Here is a 15,198-nt window from a genome sequence, read left to right as displayed (position 1 = left end):
TATTTAATTTATAAGTAACTAATAAACTAAGCATTTTTGAATATCATTCAAAATATATGTAAAAAGTATATAAAGTGTATAAGTGTTGTTGAAAATGAAAGAAGTCGTCTAGTCAGGATCTCCCAGCTGATTGGTCTGTGAGGTACTTCCTGTGTAGACAGGATGTTGGTGTTATTTTTCCAGTTTTTCGATAGCTCAGTTCTGAATTGTTCTTTTCGTGGTAAAACATTCAAATGTCAATTAATTCAGAGGGAGTCACGTGACCTTATTCCAGCATGGCAAATCACATCGAGGTAACGACATCATTTTATTCATGTAGTTCATTTGGAGCAATTCTCTGAAACAAGTCCCCATTACGGCAAAAACTCACATTCTCATTACAGCGAAAGTGTCAAACAGCCACCCTACGGCGCTCTTCAATTCCTCCTCGTGAATTCAGACATGTCGATTCAGATGAGAATTAATTTAACATGCGACCTCGATGTTTGTCAGAAAAACTAGCGCATTCGGTCTGGAATATTCTCTTGGGCTTTTGGGAGAAAATCACTGACATTTCCGATTCAGACAGCAGTAAAATTACAGACTAGCAGCTGTAAGAGCTGAAATTACCTTAAACCATCACAAAAAACAATTACCATCTGAATAAAGCCCTTGATTTTATTCTGCTGATGTTTCCCTGCTGTTTCAATCGCTCACACACTTTATAATAACAGAAGAATCACAAATGAGAGCTTTCATATCTCTATCTTCTAGATAGCAATGAGATCTCAATATCAACTGATGATTTCAGCTGCTCTACATTCAGTGTATAGCTCTAGACTCTAATTAGATGAGAAGTCACTCATTTAGGTCTGGAATTTTAGGTGAAACATACATTTTATTGACAATAAAAGTTAACTCCATTAAGTTTCCAGAGCCGTGAAGGAGAAACTTTTGAGGAATGAAATGTTCTTCTGATCTCTGACCTGTGTCTGTCGAGTCTCTCTGTTCAGGGACTGTAATTGTTTCTTTGTAAATAAGTTTGTAAATAGAAATGAGTATTGTTTGGAGAGCTGAATGTAATCAGAGTTCTTCAGTGTGTGTGAGTCTGTGTCTCCTGCACAGATAAATATATCATCAGCACACAGACGTGCTCATTTAAATGTGTGTTTGTGTGTTTCTGTAGGCTGCAGCGATGCTGATTTGAAAAGTTTAGCATCCAGACTCAAAGACTGGTTCGGGGTTTTGCACACGGATGCCAACAGAGACCTGAAGAGCACCACGAGTGACACCGCACAAGGACGTAAGTGTGTTTATGTGTTCAGTTCAAGCTCAGAGTCACTACCACTTTATTAATGCTTTTCTGTCCACTATATATATATATATATATATATATGAAGAGTTCAGATGCAAAAGCCACTAAGTGCCTTTTGAAATTTTCTTCTAAAATGAGCATTTTTATCAGGCTCCTGAAATTCAGTAATTTCTCTTTAATGACAATGTTTTTTTTTATTTTATATAACTGAACATAAACATAGGAGCCTGAAAATAATGCTTGTTTTAGAAGAAAATTTCAAAAGGCACTTAGAGGCTTTTACATCTGAACTCTTCATATTATTTATTATTATTTTACTTATTCGTTTTACTTGTTAAATCCAATATAGTGTACTACTACCAATTTCTGTGGAAATCTGCAGAGCTTCACATATTTGTATTGGAAAAGAAATGTTGCCTTTGCAAATGACATTAGTTTAAGTTACTTAAGTAAGTTACTAAAACAGATTTGTATTTTGTGTAAACAGATACTGACAGATTTGTCACAATAATGTAATTTTTCTGTTCTCAAATATGTGAAGCTCTGAAGATTTCCACAGAACTGGTAGTAGTACACTAAATGTTATGTTTATTGTGTTACACTTATTGGTTTTAAGGGGTGAAAATAAATAAGTTAAAAAAAATGTTTAAACTGAAATGTTTATGTTAAATGGTACTATACTTACTAAGAGTAATAAAATGCCAAAAGAACATAATAATAGTATTACTGAAAATAAATAAATAATCATTTTAATTCACCCTTAACACAGTTCTATATTTATATATTTATATTTATTGTGATGTATTCTTTGATTTTAACTGGTAAAATAAATAAGTAAAATAATAAATAATACAAAAACAGAAATTGTCCAATATTATGTCAAATATGCAAGTAGATTTTAGAACACGCACAAGTGAATTAAAATCATTATATATTATTCTTTTACAGTAATTTTATGTTCTTTTTCCATTTTTATTTTATTTTGTTTTTACTTGATATATTTCTGTATACCTTTGTTTTTATAGTAGTTTTAGTAAGTTTATTACTTTAGCTTAAGCTTGTTTGCTTCAGTTTATTGCCATGGCAATATTTCTAATTTCCTAAACATAGTATTTATAATTATTTTATTTTATTTTATTTTATTTTATTTTATTTTATTTTATTTTATTTTATTTTATTTTATTTTATTTTATTTTATTTTATTTTATTTTATTTTATTTTATTTTATTTTATTTTATTTTATTTTATTTTATTTTATTTTATTTTATTTTATTTTATTTTTATTTGAGTGTTAAAACCAATAAATATAACACAAAGAAGAGTGAATTAAAAAGATTATTTATTTATTTAGTTACTTATTTATTGTAATAAGTCTGTCCACCAGTGTGAACCTGACCGTCTCTCTCTCTCTCTCTCTCTCTCTTTCTCTCTCTCTGTCCGGTAGGTTTCGACACCAGCATTTTGCCCATCTGTAAAGATTCTCTCGGGTGGATGTTCAACAAGCTGGACATGAACTATGACCTTCTGCTCGACCAATCAGAGCTCAGCGCCATTTACCTTGACAAATACGAGCTGTGCATGCGGCCACTGTTCAACTCCTGCGACTCCTTCAAAGACGGAAAGCTGTCCAACAACGAGTGGTGCTACTGTTTCCAGAAACCTGACGGTGAGTTATATGACGTTATACATATACATTATATTGTGGAGTATTTCACAATAGGAAGCTAGTCATAATTTGAATGAGAAAAGTCACAGACATTAGAAACTGATAAATGTGTTTCTCCAGGCATGCCGTGTCAGAATGAGATGAACAGGATTTATTCTCAGAGCCGGAGGAAGACTCTGATAGGTGGGTGGATTTGATGAACAGCTGTTAGCTCCTCCCCCATGAATCCAGCATGAAATGACTTATAATTGTGTGTGTGTGTGTCTGTAGGGGCGTATGTGCCGCGCTGTTCTGAGGACGGGTATTTTAAGGCCACTCAGTGTCATGGCAGCACCGGTCAGTGCTGGTGTGTCGACAAATACGGCAATGAGATCGCAGGATCCCGCAGACAGGGAAACCCTACCTGTGGTACAGACACTAAAACACACACACAGCCTGCTTCACACATCAGTCTTGTTTTAGTATTATCTACTGTTAGAGGATTTATTACTATTTCACAAAGCTCTTTTGTCACTTAATATAAAATAGTCTTCTTTTAATGTTTTATTTTACAATCACCAGAAGGTCCTGAGTGTGGATCATAGCTGTACATACTTATTATTATTTTAAGTAAGCTTTTATTTTTATATTTTCAGCTTTCATTTCAATAAGTTTTAGTAATTTTTAAATTAAACTTTTTCTTTTTTTTTCTGTATAGCTTTATTTTTATTTCAGTTTTAGTCATTTTAGTACTTCAGTTCAATTTTTTTTTTCATTTACCAAAGCAACATTTTATACTTGTTTTTATATTTATATTTTATTTCATTTTAGCTTTATTTCAGTTGACATTTTAATCTAATGTCTGTTTTTTATTTTAACTTTATTTCATTTACTGAAAACGACTTTTTAGTGTTTTATTTTTTATTTTTAATATTTCTATTAGTGCTGTCAAACGATTAATCACATCTAAATTAATCGCAAATAAAAGTTTTTGTTTACATAATATACCGTATGTGTGTGTACTGTGTATATTTATTATGTATATATAAATACACACACATGCCTGTATATAATTAAGAAAAATGTTTTATTCTAGATTATTTCAGTTTTAATAATTTTAACTTTGTTTTATTTCAGTTATTTGTCAAGACAACATTTTTAGTTTTTTTGTTTTTATTTTAAGTTTTTCATTAATTTATATTTAGATTTGTTTTTTACCTTTATTTCAATTACTCAAATTACTGGTTTTAATAATTTTATTATGTGCATTATTATGTGTATATTTTTGATATTTCTATGTAACTTTAGTTTTTTTATTTCAGTCTTAGTTTTAAAAAATGTTGTACTTCAACTAATTTCAGTTATCTGCCAAGGCAACATTTATAATTGTCATTTAAATTTTTCATCTAATATTTATATTTGATTTTATTTAACTTACTTTGAAAAATAGTTTTAGTTTTAGTCAACACTGATATAGACACACATTTTGATTCATGCAGCAAACTCTGACATCTAAAGCTGCATTATTCAACAGTGTTTCCTGAGTTCTCTGTCAAAATGTATAAAATATCATATTTTATATATAATAAATGATCTTCCTCAGAACACACACGCGCACCCGCTATCTATCGGCCTGACACCTTCCCTTTCATCTCCCTCTGTATGTGTGTGTGTGTTTGTGTAGAGGAGGATCAGGAGACGTCTGGAGATTTCGGCGGGAGCGGTGCCGTGATTCTACTGGACGATCAGGAGGAGGAGTCTCCGCAGCATGGGCGGGGCCGACAGAAAGAGAGGCGGGGTCGACTCCACCCCCGCGGGGCGATCGAGGACGACGAAGACGGAGAGGACGACGAGATGGGCTACGTCTGGTAGCTCCGCCCACCCATCTTCCGCTAATTAACCAGGGACCCATGTTAAAATGCACAGTTCTGAAGCCATTCCAGCTCCGCCCCCCCTCAGACACGCCCCCTTCTTCTCATTCTGGATCTAAACTTGTCCTTCTCATTCTCTCTTTCTCTCTTTCCTCAGCCACCTCTTCATGTTCTGTCCTCTGTTTTCCCTCTTTAAAACTCTCCTGGATCGCTCTTGCAGCTCTAGACGGTAGACGTGCATGACGAGATTGTTCAGCATTTCGGGGGCTTCATACCAGTTCTACATAGGATCTTTTTAAAGGGTTCGTTCTCAGTGGTGATATGCATGAACGCCACTGCTGAATGCAGGAGAAGACGTCTGAGACCTTCGAGGGCAAGGATCAGGTGGGCTTAAGCCAAACGCGCACTACAAGACCGAAGCTCATCGCGCTTTCATGTTTTAAATCTGCCACAAGAGGCTGCGGATCGTAGTGAACTCACAGCATTAATGTTCGCTCTGTGTGAGACACACTACAACTTGTCACAGATGCTACGATACTAGTTAAAATCTAAAATCTCAGCAAAGAGCAACAAGGTAATGAGATTGCAAGAGAAAGAAAATGGTTAATTTCTCCCAAAGCACTGGCTCATGCATTTTTTTGTTGCATGCAAAATGACCTGAAAGCCCTTCCCTTTGTGGGAATGAGTTCGTGTGAGAATGAGAGAGAGTTTGTGCAGGATGATCTTGTAATTAATGCTTGTAGACTGTGATTAGTTGAGTATAATGTGCACAAAAACAACACAAGACAAGAAACGGTGTAAATGTGCACAGAGCGATGAGCTTCAGTCGGGTTGTGTGTGCTTGACTTTATGCTGCTTTCACGTCAGTTCACAATTACTGTAATTATAACTAACAAATCTCATGCATGCGACTGTGAACTTATAGTTGAACTTCATTGCAAAAAGTACTGCTCTTCCTCAGTACTTTTGTCTTGTTTTATAGCACAAATTTTATTTCAGTTAGCTGCCAATACAACGTTTGAGTGTTTATATTTTATTTAGTTTCAGCTTAATTTCAATTACCAAAAATAATTTCTAATGGTTTTAGTAATTTTGTCATGTACCTTTGTAATTTAAATTATTTTATAATGAATATTTTTACATTTTATAATAATTAGTCGACATAGTTTAAAAATATATATATATATATATTAGTACTTGTTAATTCATTTCAATTAGTTGCCCAGGCAACATTTCTAATTTTCATTTACTTGATATGCAGAATAGATATTGATATTGAGTTTATGCTTAAAAGGAGAAAAATATCTGCCAGTGGAGTCAGAAAAATAATCTTCATTTTAATGAACTTGACTTCAAGATTATTTTTCTGACCCTTATGGCAGACATTTGTTCTTCTTTTAAGCATAAACTCGCTTCATTTTGCTAAATTTATCTGCAAACAAGACTCGAAGTGACTTTATGCTGAAAACAAGAACAGATATCTGTAAATGGGGTCAGAAAAATAATCTTGTATGTTTATTTTTCTGACCCCATTAGCAGATAGTTGTTCTTGTTTTAAGCATAAACATCTAAAGCTAAAAATCTTAGAAAACAAGACTTAATATGCCATTTTGGATTTGAAGTAAATATAAATTGATTTAAGAATATTTAGATGTTTATACTGGAAAACAAGATAAAAATACTGAGAAAGAACAGCACTTTTTGCAGTGTTTACCATTGTGCATCATGTAAAACAACCAAAATGACTAAAGTTATTTGACTGCTTGTTTGATATGGTTTCATTATATTGCAGGCAGTATTGCCCAGAGCCTTTTTTTAGTTTTTCAACATTTTGCAAAGGAATCTGAGCATAAATTCATGTATTTACTATCACGGATGCCATAGTAAGAAATAGCATCTGTGTCCAAGCATGTGAACAGAATCTGGTAATTGCAGTAATTGCGACGCGATGTGAACGCAGTGTTGAGCCGTGAGCCTGATATTATCGTTTGTTTGTTGTCTTCAGCTGATGATTTAGTTTCAGAGTCCTTCATTCTGTTTTGTTGTTTTTCTTTCACCGACTCGGAGTGTTTAAGTGGATCGTGACCTTTGCGTCGGCTCTCGCGATCCGTTCGCTGAAGCTGGAGAGTTTCGGTGTGACAGAATTCAGAAGCGATCAAACGGCTCGTCAGCCTGACCTTTTCAAACCATTACTGAACGCTTCCTCTCGCTGAAAAACAGAAGGCGAATGAAACAGCGTGACGGCTGTCGGCAGATGAATTTGCCGTCGTTAGCGCATCCGTGAGACTCTGGGCCCTGGAGTCACGTCCGCCTCGAATCTTCATCTCATTCTGCATTCGTCATTCGATCGAAATAGTTGGATATGTCAAGCTTAAACAGTTTTATAAGCACACGTGAGGTTCATATGGCAGAATCTAGGCCTTCTGACAGGCATCACAACCTCCGCTTGCTGTTTTCTGCTTTTGATTTGCATACAGTTCTTTCTTTTTTTTGCTGATCTCACTTGCTCAGCAATCCCCCGCTCGGCTCCTATAGAGAAGGAACTGGCGATGCACCGCTATTAGACCGGATCGGATGATCCACGATCCTCAAACACAAACACTGCAGAAGAGTTTAGTACTGATATCAGATCACAGCAGCTTAGACTATATTCACACACTCGTTTCTCAGATTCCTGGCATGTCTTTTCCCGCTCATGTCAGCGGTGAGTTCTCCGCAGAAGGAGACGTCTCGCTCTGTGATCATAGACACCACTGCAGATGGATTTTACGAGGCATTTTGCGCCCAGAGGGGAAGTTTCTGGGTGCTCCTGAGGGATTATGGGTAACAGAGGAACGAACTGATGGGCTTATGGCTTCCTAACACCTTTTTATTCTATTCTTTTTTCATGTGTTCCTCACTGCACCTTTTCATTCCCATGTAAACGGTGGTTTAGCTTGGAGTAGGAGGCAGATTTAATAGATCAAGCGGAGTGAATAATCAGGAAAAAATCATTTACTGACACTGATGTTGTTCTAAACCTGTAAGTTCACTGCTTTTATACATTACAGGGAAGCTGACTAAACAAAATCAACATAAAAGCATCATACAGTCTTGAAATGAAAGGTTCTTTATTGGAATCTGTGGTTCCACAAAGAACCTTTAACATCTATTCCACAAAAGGTCCTTTATAGTGGAAAACGAAGATAAAATTGTTGTTTTAAGAACTTTTCACTAAAAGGAATTGCATTTCTATTGCGTATAAGTATTTGTATTTTATTAAATATGTTAAAAACATGAGATATGACAACAGACACCATTAGTTTTCATGTAATTGGAGAGATTTGAGAGCTGCGGGAAGACAAAATCTTTCAGGTTTGGAACAACACAAGGGTTTTTTCTTAGGCTGCCCTAAAACAGGGCTGCACGATTTCAAATATTTATGAAATATTAAATGCAGTATTAAATTAAATACAATATTAAATATTATTTCAGTGTAGAATACTAAATTGCATATTTAAGAAAATAATATTATTAGTAATATTATATTGTTATGAATAATATCAACTATAAAAATTACAGTGCTGTTTATGGCTTTCTTAATTTCTTCATTTTCACATATTTAACCTTAAAGCTTTTATTTTGGCAGAAAGCCGTTTTTGAGCTGCTCACGTGTAAATGAACACAGTGTCACGCTTCACTCTGAAACACACAGCGCATTTATATTTTTAATTAAATCACAACCTTTTCTTTTTTAAACTAAGCCATATCGTGATTTTGGTTTTATTTAGTTTAATCATGCAGCCCTATCCTGAAATATAAGCATCAAGCTACAGGAAGTCCATCCTTCTTTCATTCTGACTCTCTTTCTCTCTGTCTATCGATCACATTCTCAGATGAAATCAGTTGTTATCATGATAAGCTGAGAGCATTACACACACACACACACACACACACACACACACACCCCCCGTATCTGATCTCTGTAGAACTGCATCATGGACTTCTGACGATAACAATGACCTTTGAGGTGACCTCTCCCCTCCTCTAGTGCTGCTGTGTGTCTGATGCCTGGCCTGCAACTGTAAACTTCCCCCGGCCCGTCCCGCCTCTGCCTGCTTCGCTCCTGTACAAAGGTGCAATAAAAGCTTTGTCACGATGTTTTCACATATTTTACCGCAAACACACACACACACATACACAGGCGATCTGACCGCTCACACCTGCAGCTAAAGATGAAACAGTCGATGGCCATATTTGCAAGAGTTTCCTTTGTTAATTCTCTATATTTTTTACTCTGTAAAGACAATAATTAATGTGTAAAAAACAAGAAAAAATGCTGAATGTTCAACTGGAGATGTAATTAATGACGTCATGTGGCTTCGTCCATTTGCCTTGCCTGAGTCTGGATGTGTAAAAACCCTCCTGTGGTCCTGAGTTCAGTGTACAGACCCTCCTCTGTCTCTCTATCTGTCTGTCTCTCTCTCTTTCCACCGTCACAGTGCCGCTGTTCGCACCGGATTCACTGTTCAGTGTAACCCAATGTGGGTTTTTAACAGCCAAAACTGATAGCTAGGTGGCTGATCAGATTTAATGACAGAAAATGAGGTCAAATTAAATTGTTGAAATGAAACATCTTAAAAGCTCTATATTGGCATTGATGGTTCAATGGAGAACCTTTAACGTCTGTGAAAGGTTTTTCAAAAGAATATTCACTTACAGGTTCTTTGAGAAACCACAAATTGTTCTTCTATGGCTTTGCTGTGACCTCCCTCTTTTTAAGAGTGTATTTTATACATTATGTGCTCAAAAATCACTAAACCACAAAACAAGACCGTTTTGAGCGCCCGTGATCCATGATCTAAAAAATCAGCCAGTTCTGGGTCAGATCTGAAAAGTCTGGTTTTGTGTTGCAGAACGCCGGCACCGCTTCGGTGGTTTCTTGTGTTTTCCCGTCATTTCCCCCTCCTGATCGAGAGTCCAAGTTGGAATGTTCTTGTTCTGGGCTGATTTGTTTGCTCTGTTTGGTTTGTTTTGTTTCTCTCTCTCTCTTTTTCTCTCTCTCTCTCTTCCTTTTTTTATTTTTAGTTTTAGCTGTAAAATGATTCCTTGAGAAATTGTTTGTCTGAATAAAACTGGAGTTTGTCCTCGTCCAGTTCTTCTCCATCTTTGAAGCTCTTTTCTGCTCGTGTGTCTCTGTAGGAAACTGGTCACACAAGGTTTAGTCTACACAAGGTTTGAGAACTGGTTCTTATTATGAATATATTATAACTGAACCGTTTTCATTGCATTCGGTTCCACTAGCAGTTTTTGAACATCTGAAATGGTGTCATTTCAATCCATCGACAAATATTTGACTTCGATTTGTAGCAGCAAATCATTTCTTCCATATTGTGATCTATATCCATTTTCTAAAAAAAAAATGTAGGGCGGGACTTGGTTCTATGCATCAGTTGATTGGATGTTGATGGATGAGATGCAGTGTGGCACTCAAAAGTGAAGGCAGATTACGATGAGTTTAAGATATAATTTCAATTTTTTCCCTCATAATTTTGATTTAGCATTTCAGAATTTAATCTTTATATCTCTTAATTTCAGCATTTCCGTCTCATAATTTCAACTTCATATCTCATAATTGTAACCTTTATAACTCAATTTCAGCCTTTTTTATCTCATAATTTGGATTTAATTTCATTTCAACTTTATATCTCATAATTTGGATTTAGTATTTCAGAATTTCCACTGCGGGATAAATGCCTGGAGAAGTCATAATTTCAACGTTATATCTCATAATTTTCACCTTTATGTCATTATGCCTTTTTAATCTCATAATTTAGATTTGAGTGTTTTATAATTTCAACTTTATATCTCAATTTTGATTTAGTATTTCATCATTTCCACTGTTGTTTTGTTCAAGCAGTATAAATGACTGGAGAAATCATAATTTCAGCCTTTTTATCTCATAATGTCGCCTTTTTATCTTATAATTTGGATTTAAGTATTTTATCATTTCAACTTTATATCTCAATTTCGATTTAGTATTTTTATCATTTCCACTGTTGTTTTGTTCAAGCAAGGTAATTGACTGGATAAATCATAATTTCAACTTTATATCTCATAATTTCAGCCTTTTTATCTCATAATTTGGATTTAATTATTTTATAATTTCAACTTTATATCTCATTATTTTGATTTAGTATATCATAATTTCCACTGTTGTTTTGTTCATGCAGGATAAATGACTGGATAGATCATAATTTTAACATCTTATCTCATAATTTTTACTTAGTATTTCATGATTTCAACTTTTTATTCCATAATTTCAATTTTTTTTTAACTGCTGTTTCACCAGAAGGTCCATTTATGACATTTGTTTTATTTTTTATTTATTTATTTTTTTGCATGAATGAAATATACCCAGCTCAGATCAGTTTTTATCAAGTTTCTTCGTTTGGACATTTACTGCAGAGTGCGTTGAAATATGGCTCTCATCTAGAAAAATACAATCCGTCCACCTTAATATCATCAATGATCTCCATGTATCGATTGTTGTCTGAAGCTCTATTTCCCATAGATACGCCCTCAGAACGGCACGCTCACGCATCCGTCAACGCTAATGATCTCCAGCAGACACGGCAGACGCTGTTCCTTTGTCTTGATTTGATAAGCTTTATTCACCCATTGATTTCATAAGACCCGATTTATACGCTTTAATTCATTAGGCCGGCAGAAAAATCCATTATTTTGTCAGTCACTCTTCCTGAGCGTCTGTGTCGCCCACTCGTTCTCTCTCTCTCATTTCTCTCGTCTCACTCCATTTAGAACGTGCTAACTGATATGGTTTCAGTGGGATTCTAGAATGTTCCTCTTGTTCCAGAAATCTTTATTGAAGTGGGATCTCCTCACTCTCAGCTCCTCACCTCTGATAAAAGCAATTTGGAGCTGACAGCGGCCGTGGAGTTTATTTACAGACGGTAGCATGGGAATTTGTACCATCTGGACTCCTTAAAATACCTGCATTCAACATGTCAATTTGTCCCCTTTCAGAGTCCGTCAGAAAACAAGAGAGATGTTTCAGAGGTCTCCAGAGGGATTGTGGGTAGCCGCAACATATGCCAGAACGTGTGTTCCCTCTATGAGTGAGACAGCAATTAGCATTAGTCTATTATTTCCCTGTATTATGGGCCAATATGACGGGGATTCAGATTTGATGAATGGAATTAAAAGGTAAAACTTGATTTTTGTGTTTCTTCCAGTTTTTGTGTCCAATTTCCGCAACATAAATCATTTTGGTATATCATAATTATGCCAAAAACCAAAACCAAAAAATTGACTGCTTATGTCAGAATTATTACTTTTCCCCATAATTTCGACTTTTATCTATTCATTTTGACACTTCAACTTTTTATCCTATCATTTCAATTTTCAATTAATCTTTTTTAAAAACTATTTAAACTATTTATCTCATAATTTTGACTTTTTAACTCATATCAATGTAGTATGTCATATTTACAGTTTATCTCATGAGTTTGAATTTTTTTGTATCACAACTGTCATAATTTACCTTTTATCTCATAATTGAGTTTATCTCAATGTCAACTTATCTCATCATTTTAACTCTTTTTCCTCATAATTTCAATTATGTCCATAATTTCAACCTAACTCATAGTTTCAACTTTTTTGTAATTGACTATCCCATAATTTTCAACTCTTTATCATAAATTCAAATTTTATCTCATAATTTCAACTTTTTGTGATTTTCAACTTTCAAAAATTGATTTTTATCCTATAGTTATGACTTATGTCATTTTAAAAAAAATCTCTATTAATTCTTTTTCATAATTTCAGTTCTCCATAATGTCACATTTTTACCTCATAAATTTGACTTATCTCATAATTTCAACCTTTTGTCATAATTATGATATTTTTTCTCATAATTTCAACTTTTTGTCATAATTATGATTTTTATCTTATAATTATGACTTGTATGCCATAATTTGGATTCATCTCATAATTATGACATTTTATATCATAAATATGATTTACCAAATCATGTTTTTTTTTTCTTATGTGGTGGAAATAAGCTTTCCAGCGTGAGAAGAGTCCTGATCATCTAGTGTCTAGATATTGTAGGACGACACACACACTGAAATTTCATTTGAAATTTAATTGGGAGTTTGGAAAAATCCTAGTCATAACCATGTGCTAATCTTTGCCTTGGTGAATATCACTAACTAGCGCAAGCTCATTCATATTGAAAGATGGATTGTGAGGAGATAAATTCAGAGGCTTTTCTGCACTAATGATGAAGACGGCAGGTGTTTCTCACTCAGATCAGATACACTAACCACTAGAGGACGTGCTGCTCTTCCCACACTGCCATATTAAAGCAGAATAACAGCCTCATTCAGCCTGTCAGTCAAGCCTAAAAGGCACTGAACTTCTGTTTTCCCTCATGTTTGACCTTCGCTGCTTGAAATACGCGTGCACACACACGCCTGCAGCAGTGTCACAGCAAATCCAGCCTGATCTCAACTGTCTGTAAAACTCCTATTTATATTTATGACACCGACGCTCTTAAATTCTTCATTAATCCACTTAATATTTCAGAGCTGAAGCATAAAGCAGCTCTCATCAGATGTGACAGGAATGATCTCATGGAGATTAAGAGGGAAGAAACACACACACACACACAAGATCAATGACAAATAAGGATGTTCGAGATCATAAACGGGACAAATCTATAGTTTAAAATGAATGTGTCAGGTTGTTAGAACTGCTTTCCTTTTTTCATGTTATTTTCAATTCAGCCTATAAAATACCAGACAGTTTTTTATTAAACAATTTATTAGCAATTTTTATTATCTCAAGATGGTTACACCACCTAGATATTTTAAAGGCTGAATTCTGAATACTACTCTTACTGTATATTTGCCATGTCTTTATTTGGCAGGAATATTCCGCCTTTGATTTATCAGGAAGAAATTTTTACATTTTAAAATACAAATAGAATTATACATTACATATTAAAATAAATAAATAAATATATATATATATATATATATATATATGTGTGTGTGTGTGTGTGTGTGTGTGTGACCCTGGACCACAAAACCAGTCTTAAGTCGCTGGGGTATATTTGTAGCAATAGCCAAAAATACATTGTATGGGTCAAAATTATCGATTTTTCTTTTATGCCAAAAATCATTAGGATATTAAGTAAAGATCATGTTCCATGAAGATATTTTGTAAATTTCTTGCCGTAAATGTATCAAAACTGAATTTTTGATTAGTAATATGCATTGCTAAGGACTTCATTTGTACAACTTTAAAGGCGATTTTCTCAATATTTTGATTTTTTTTTGCACCCTCAGATTCCAGATTTTCAAATAGTTGTATCTCAGCCAAATATTGTCCAATCATAAATCATACATCAATGAAAAGATTATTTATTCAGCTTTCAGATGATGTATAAATCTCAATTTGAAAAATTGACACTTATGACTGGTTTTGTCATCCAAGGTCACACATATACTTTTTAAAAATACAATTTACTGTATAAACAATATTTTTAATAATAATAATCATAATCATAAATAGATATTTACAATCTCAGGATGGTTACACCACCTAGATATTTTTTTTCCCTTAACACCTCACATTTTAATTCAAGAATTTAAAACATATTCTTATCTGTCCATCTGCTTGAACAGCATTTTTAATGTAAAATCAAAACATTCCAAAGCAAAACTGGGCTCTGATCATTAAAACCAATGCCTAACCCAATTTATTAAAGGTTTTTTACATTTCACCACAAACACCATTTCTGGGCACCAGTGGCCATGTATTTTTTATGCATCTGTAGCACACCCAGTCTATATTTTATGGAAGCAATTTTAATGTGTGTTTAAATAAATGAACAGATCTGAACAAAAAGAGTCCTAAACACAATCAGTGTTCATGTGATTCCAGGTCTGATTGCAAAGAACTTCAGTTCAGACTGAATCCTCTCTGAAGTTAAAGCAGCTCAAAGACATGTTACATGACAGATATGTTCAGCAGACGAGCCTGTGGAGGCTTAACATTTCATGCTGCTCTGTCACACGACTCAAAGCCGGCGTGTTTGAGTTGAGGAAGAGTTTTCATTGAGTTTCCTGGAAGACGTGATTCACTGAGTGTAAGAAGCACGCTGGAGTCCCCGGAGGGATTATATCAGACTGAAGGCATCGTGAACTCAAGCCTGAAAGCCGAGCGGATGTCGTCTCTCACCCCTGAAATAACCCAGACACACATCCACATCCACCTGATTGACAAATAACATCCTCCGAGAGCTGGACGAGACAAAATCAAGCCATATGTGTGAGTGAAACACTGCTGTCACTCACAAGCAATCATGCTGCTTTATTGAT

The 15,198-nt window shown here is 34.7% G+C and overlaps 1 protein-coding gene across 2 annotated transcripts in view; it reads left to right on the top strand.

The window, feature by feature from the left end:
- spock1 (SPARC (osteonectin), cwcv and kazal like domains proteoglycan 1) overlaps nt 1–9,944 on the top strand; it is a 244,474-nt gene extending 234,530 nt beyond the window's left edge. The window contains exons 8-12 of one of the 2 annotated variants that reach the window (XM_058798031.1): nt 1,166–1,282; nt 2,739–2,960; nt 3,081–3,143; nt 3,231–3,368; nt 4,624–9,944. In XM_058798031.1, coding sequence (XP_058654014.1) covers nt 1,166–1,282; nt 2,739–2,960; nt 3,081–3,143; nt 3,231–3,368; nt 4,624–4,811 — 728 coding nt within the window. In that variant the 3' untranslated portion in view covers nt 4,812–9,944. The remainder of the gene's footprint in view (nt 1–1,165; nt 1,283–2,738; nt 2,961–3,080; nt 3,144–3,230; nt 3,369–4,623) is intronic. The other variant, XM_058798033.1, reaches the window with a different exon arrangement.
- Nucleotides 9,945–15,198: the final 5,254 nt, after the last annotated feature.

The sequence above is a fragment of the Onychostoma macrolepis genome, chromosome 14, assembly GCF_012432095.1.
Source record: "Onychostoma macrolepis isolate SWU-2019 chromosome 14, ASM1243209v1, whole genome shotgun sequence".
In the NCBI taxonomy this organism is placed as follows: Eukaryota; Metazoa; Chordata; class Actinopteri; order Cypriniformes; family Cyprinidae; genus Onychostoma; species Onychostoma macrolepis.
Note: the sequence above shows the minus strand (reverse complement) of the source record. Positions and strands in the feature narration are given on the sequence as shown.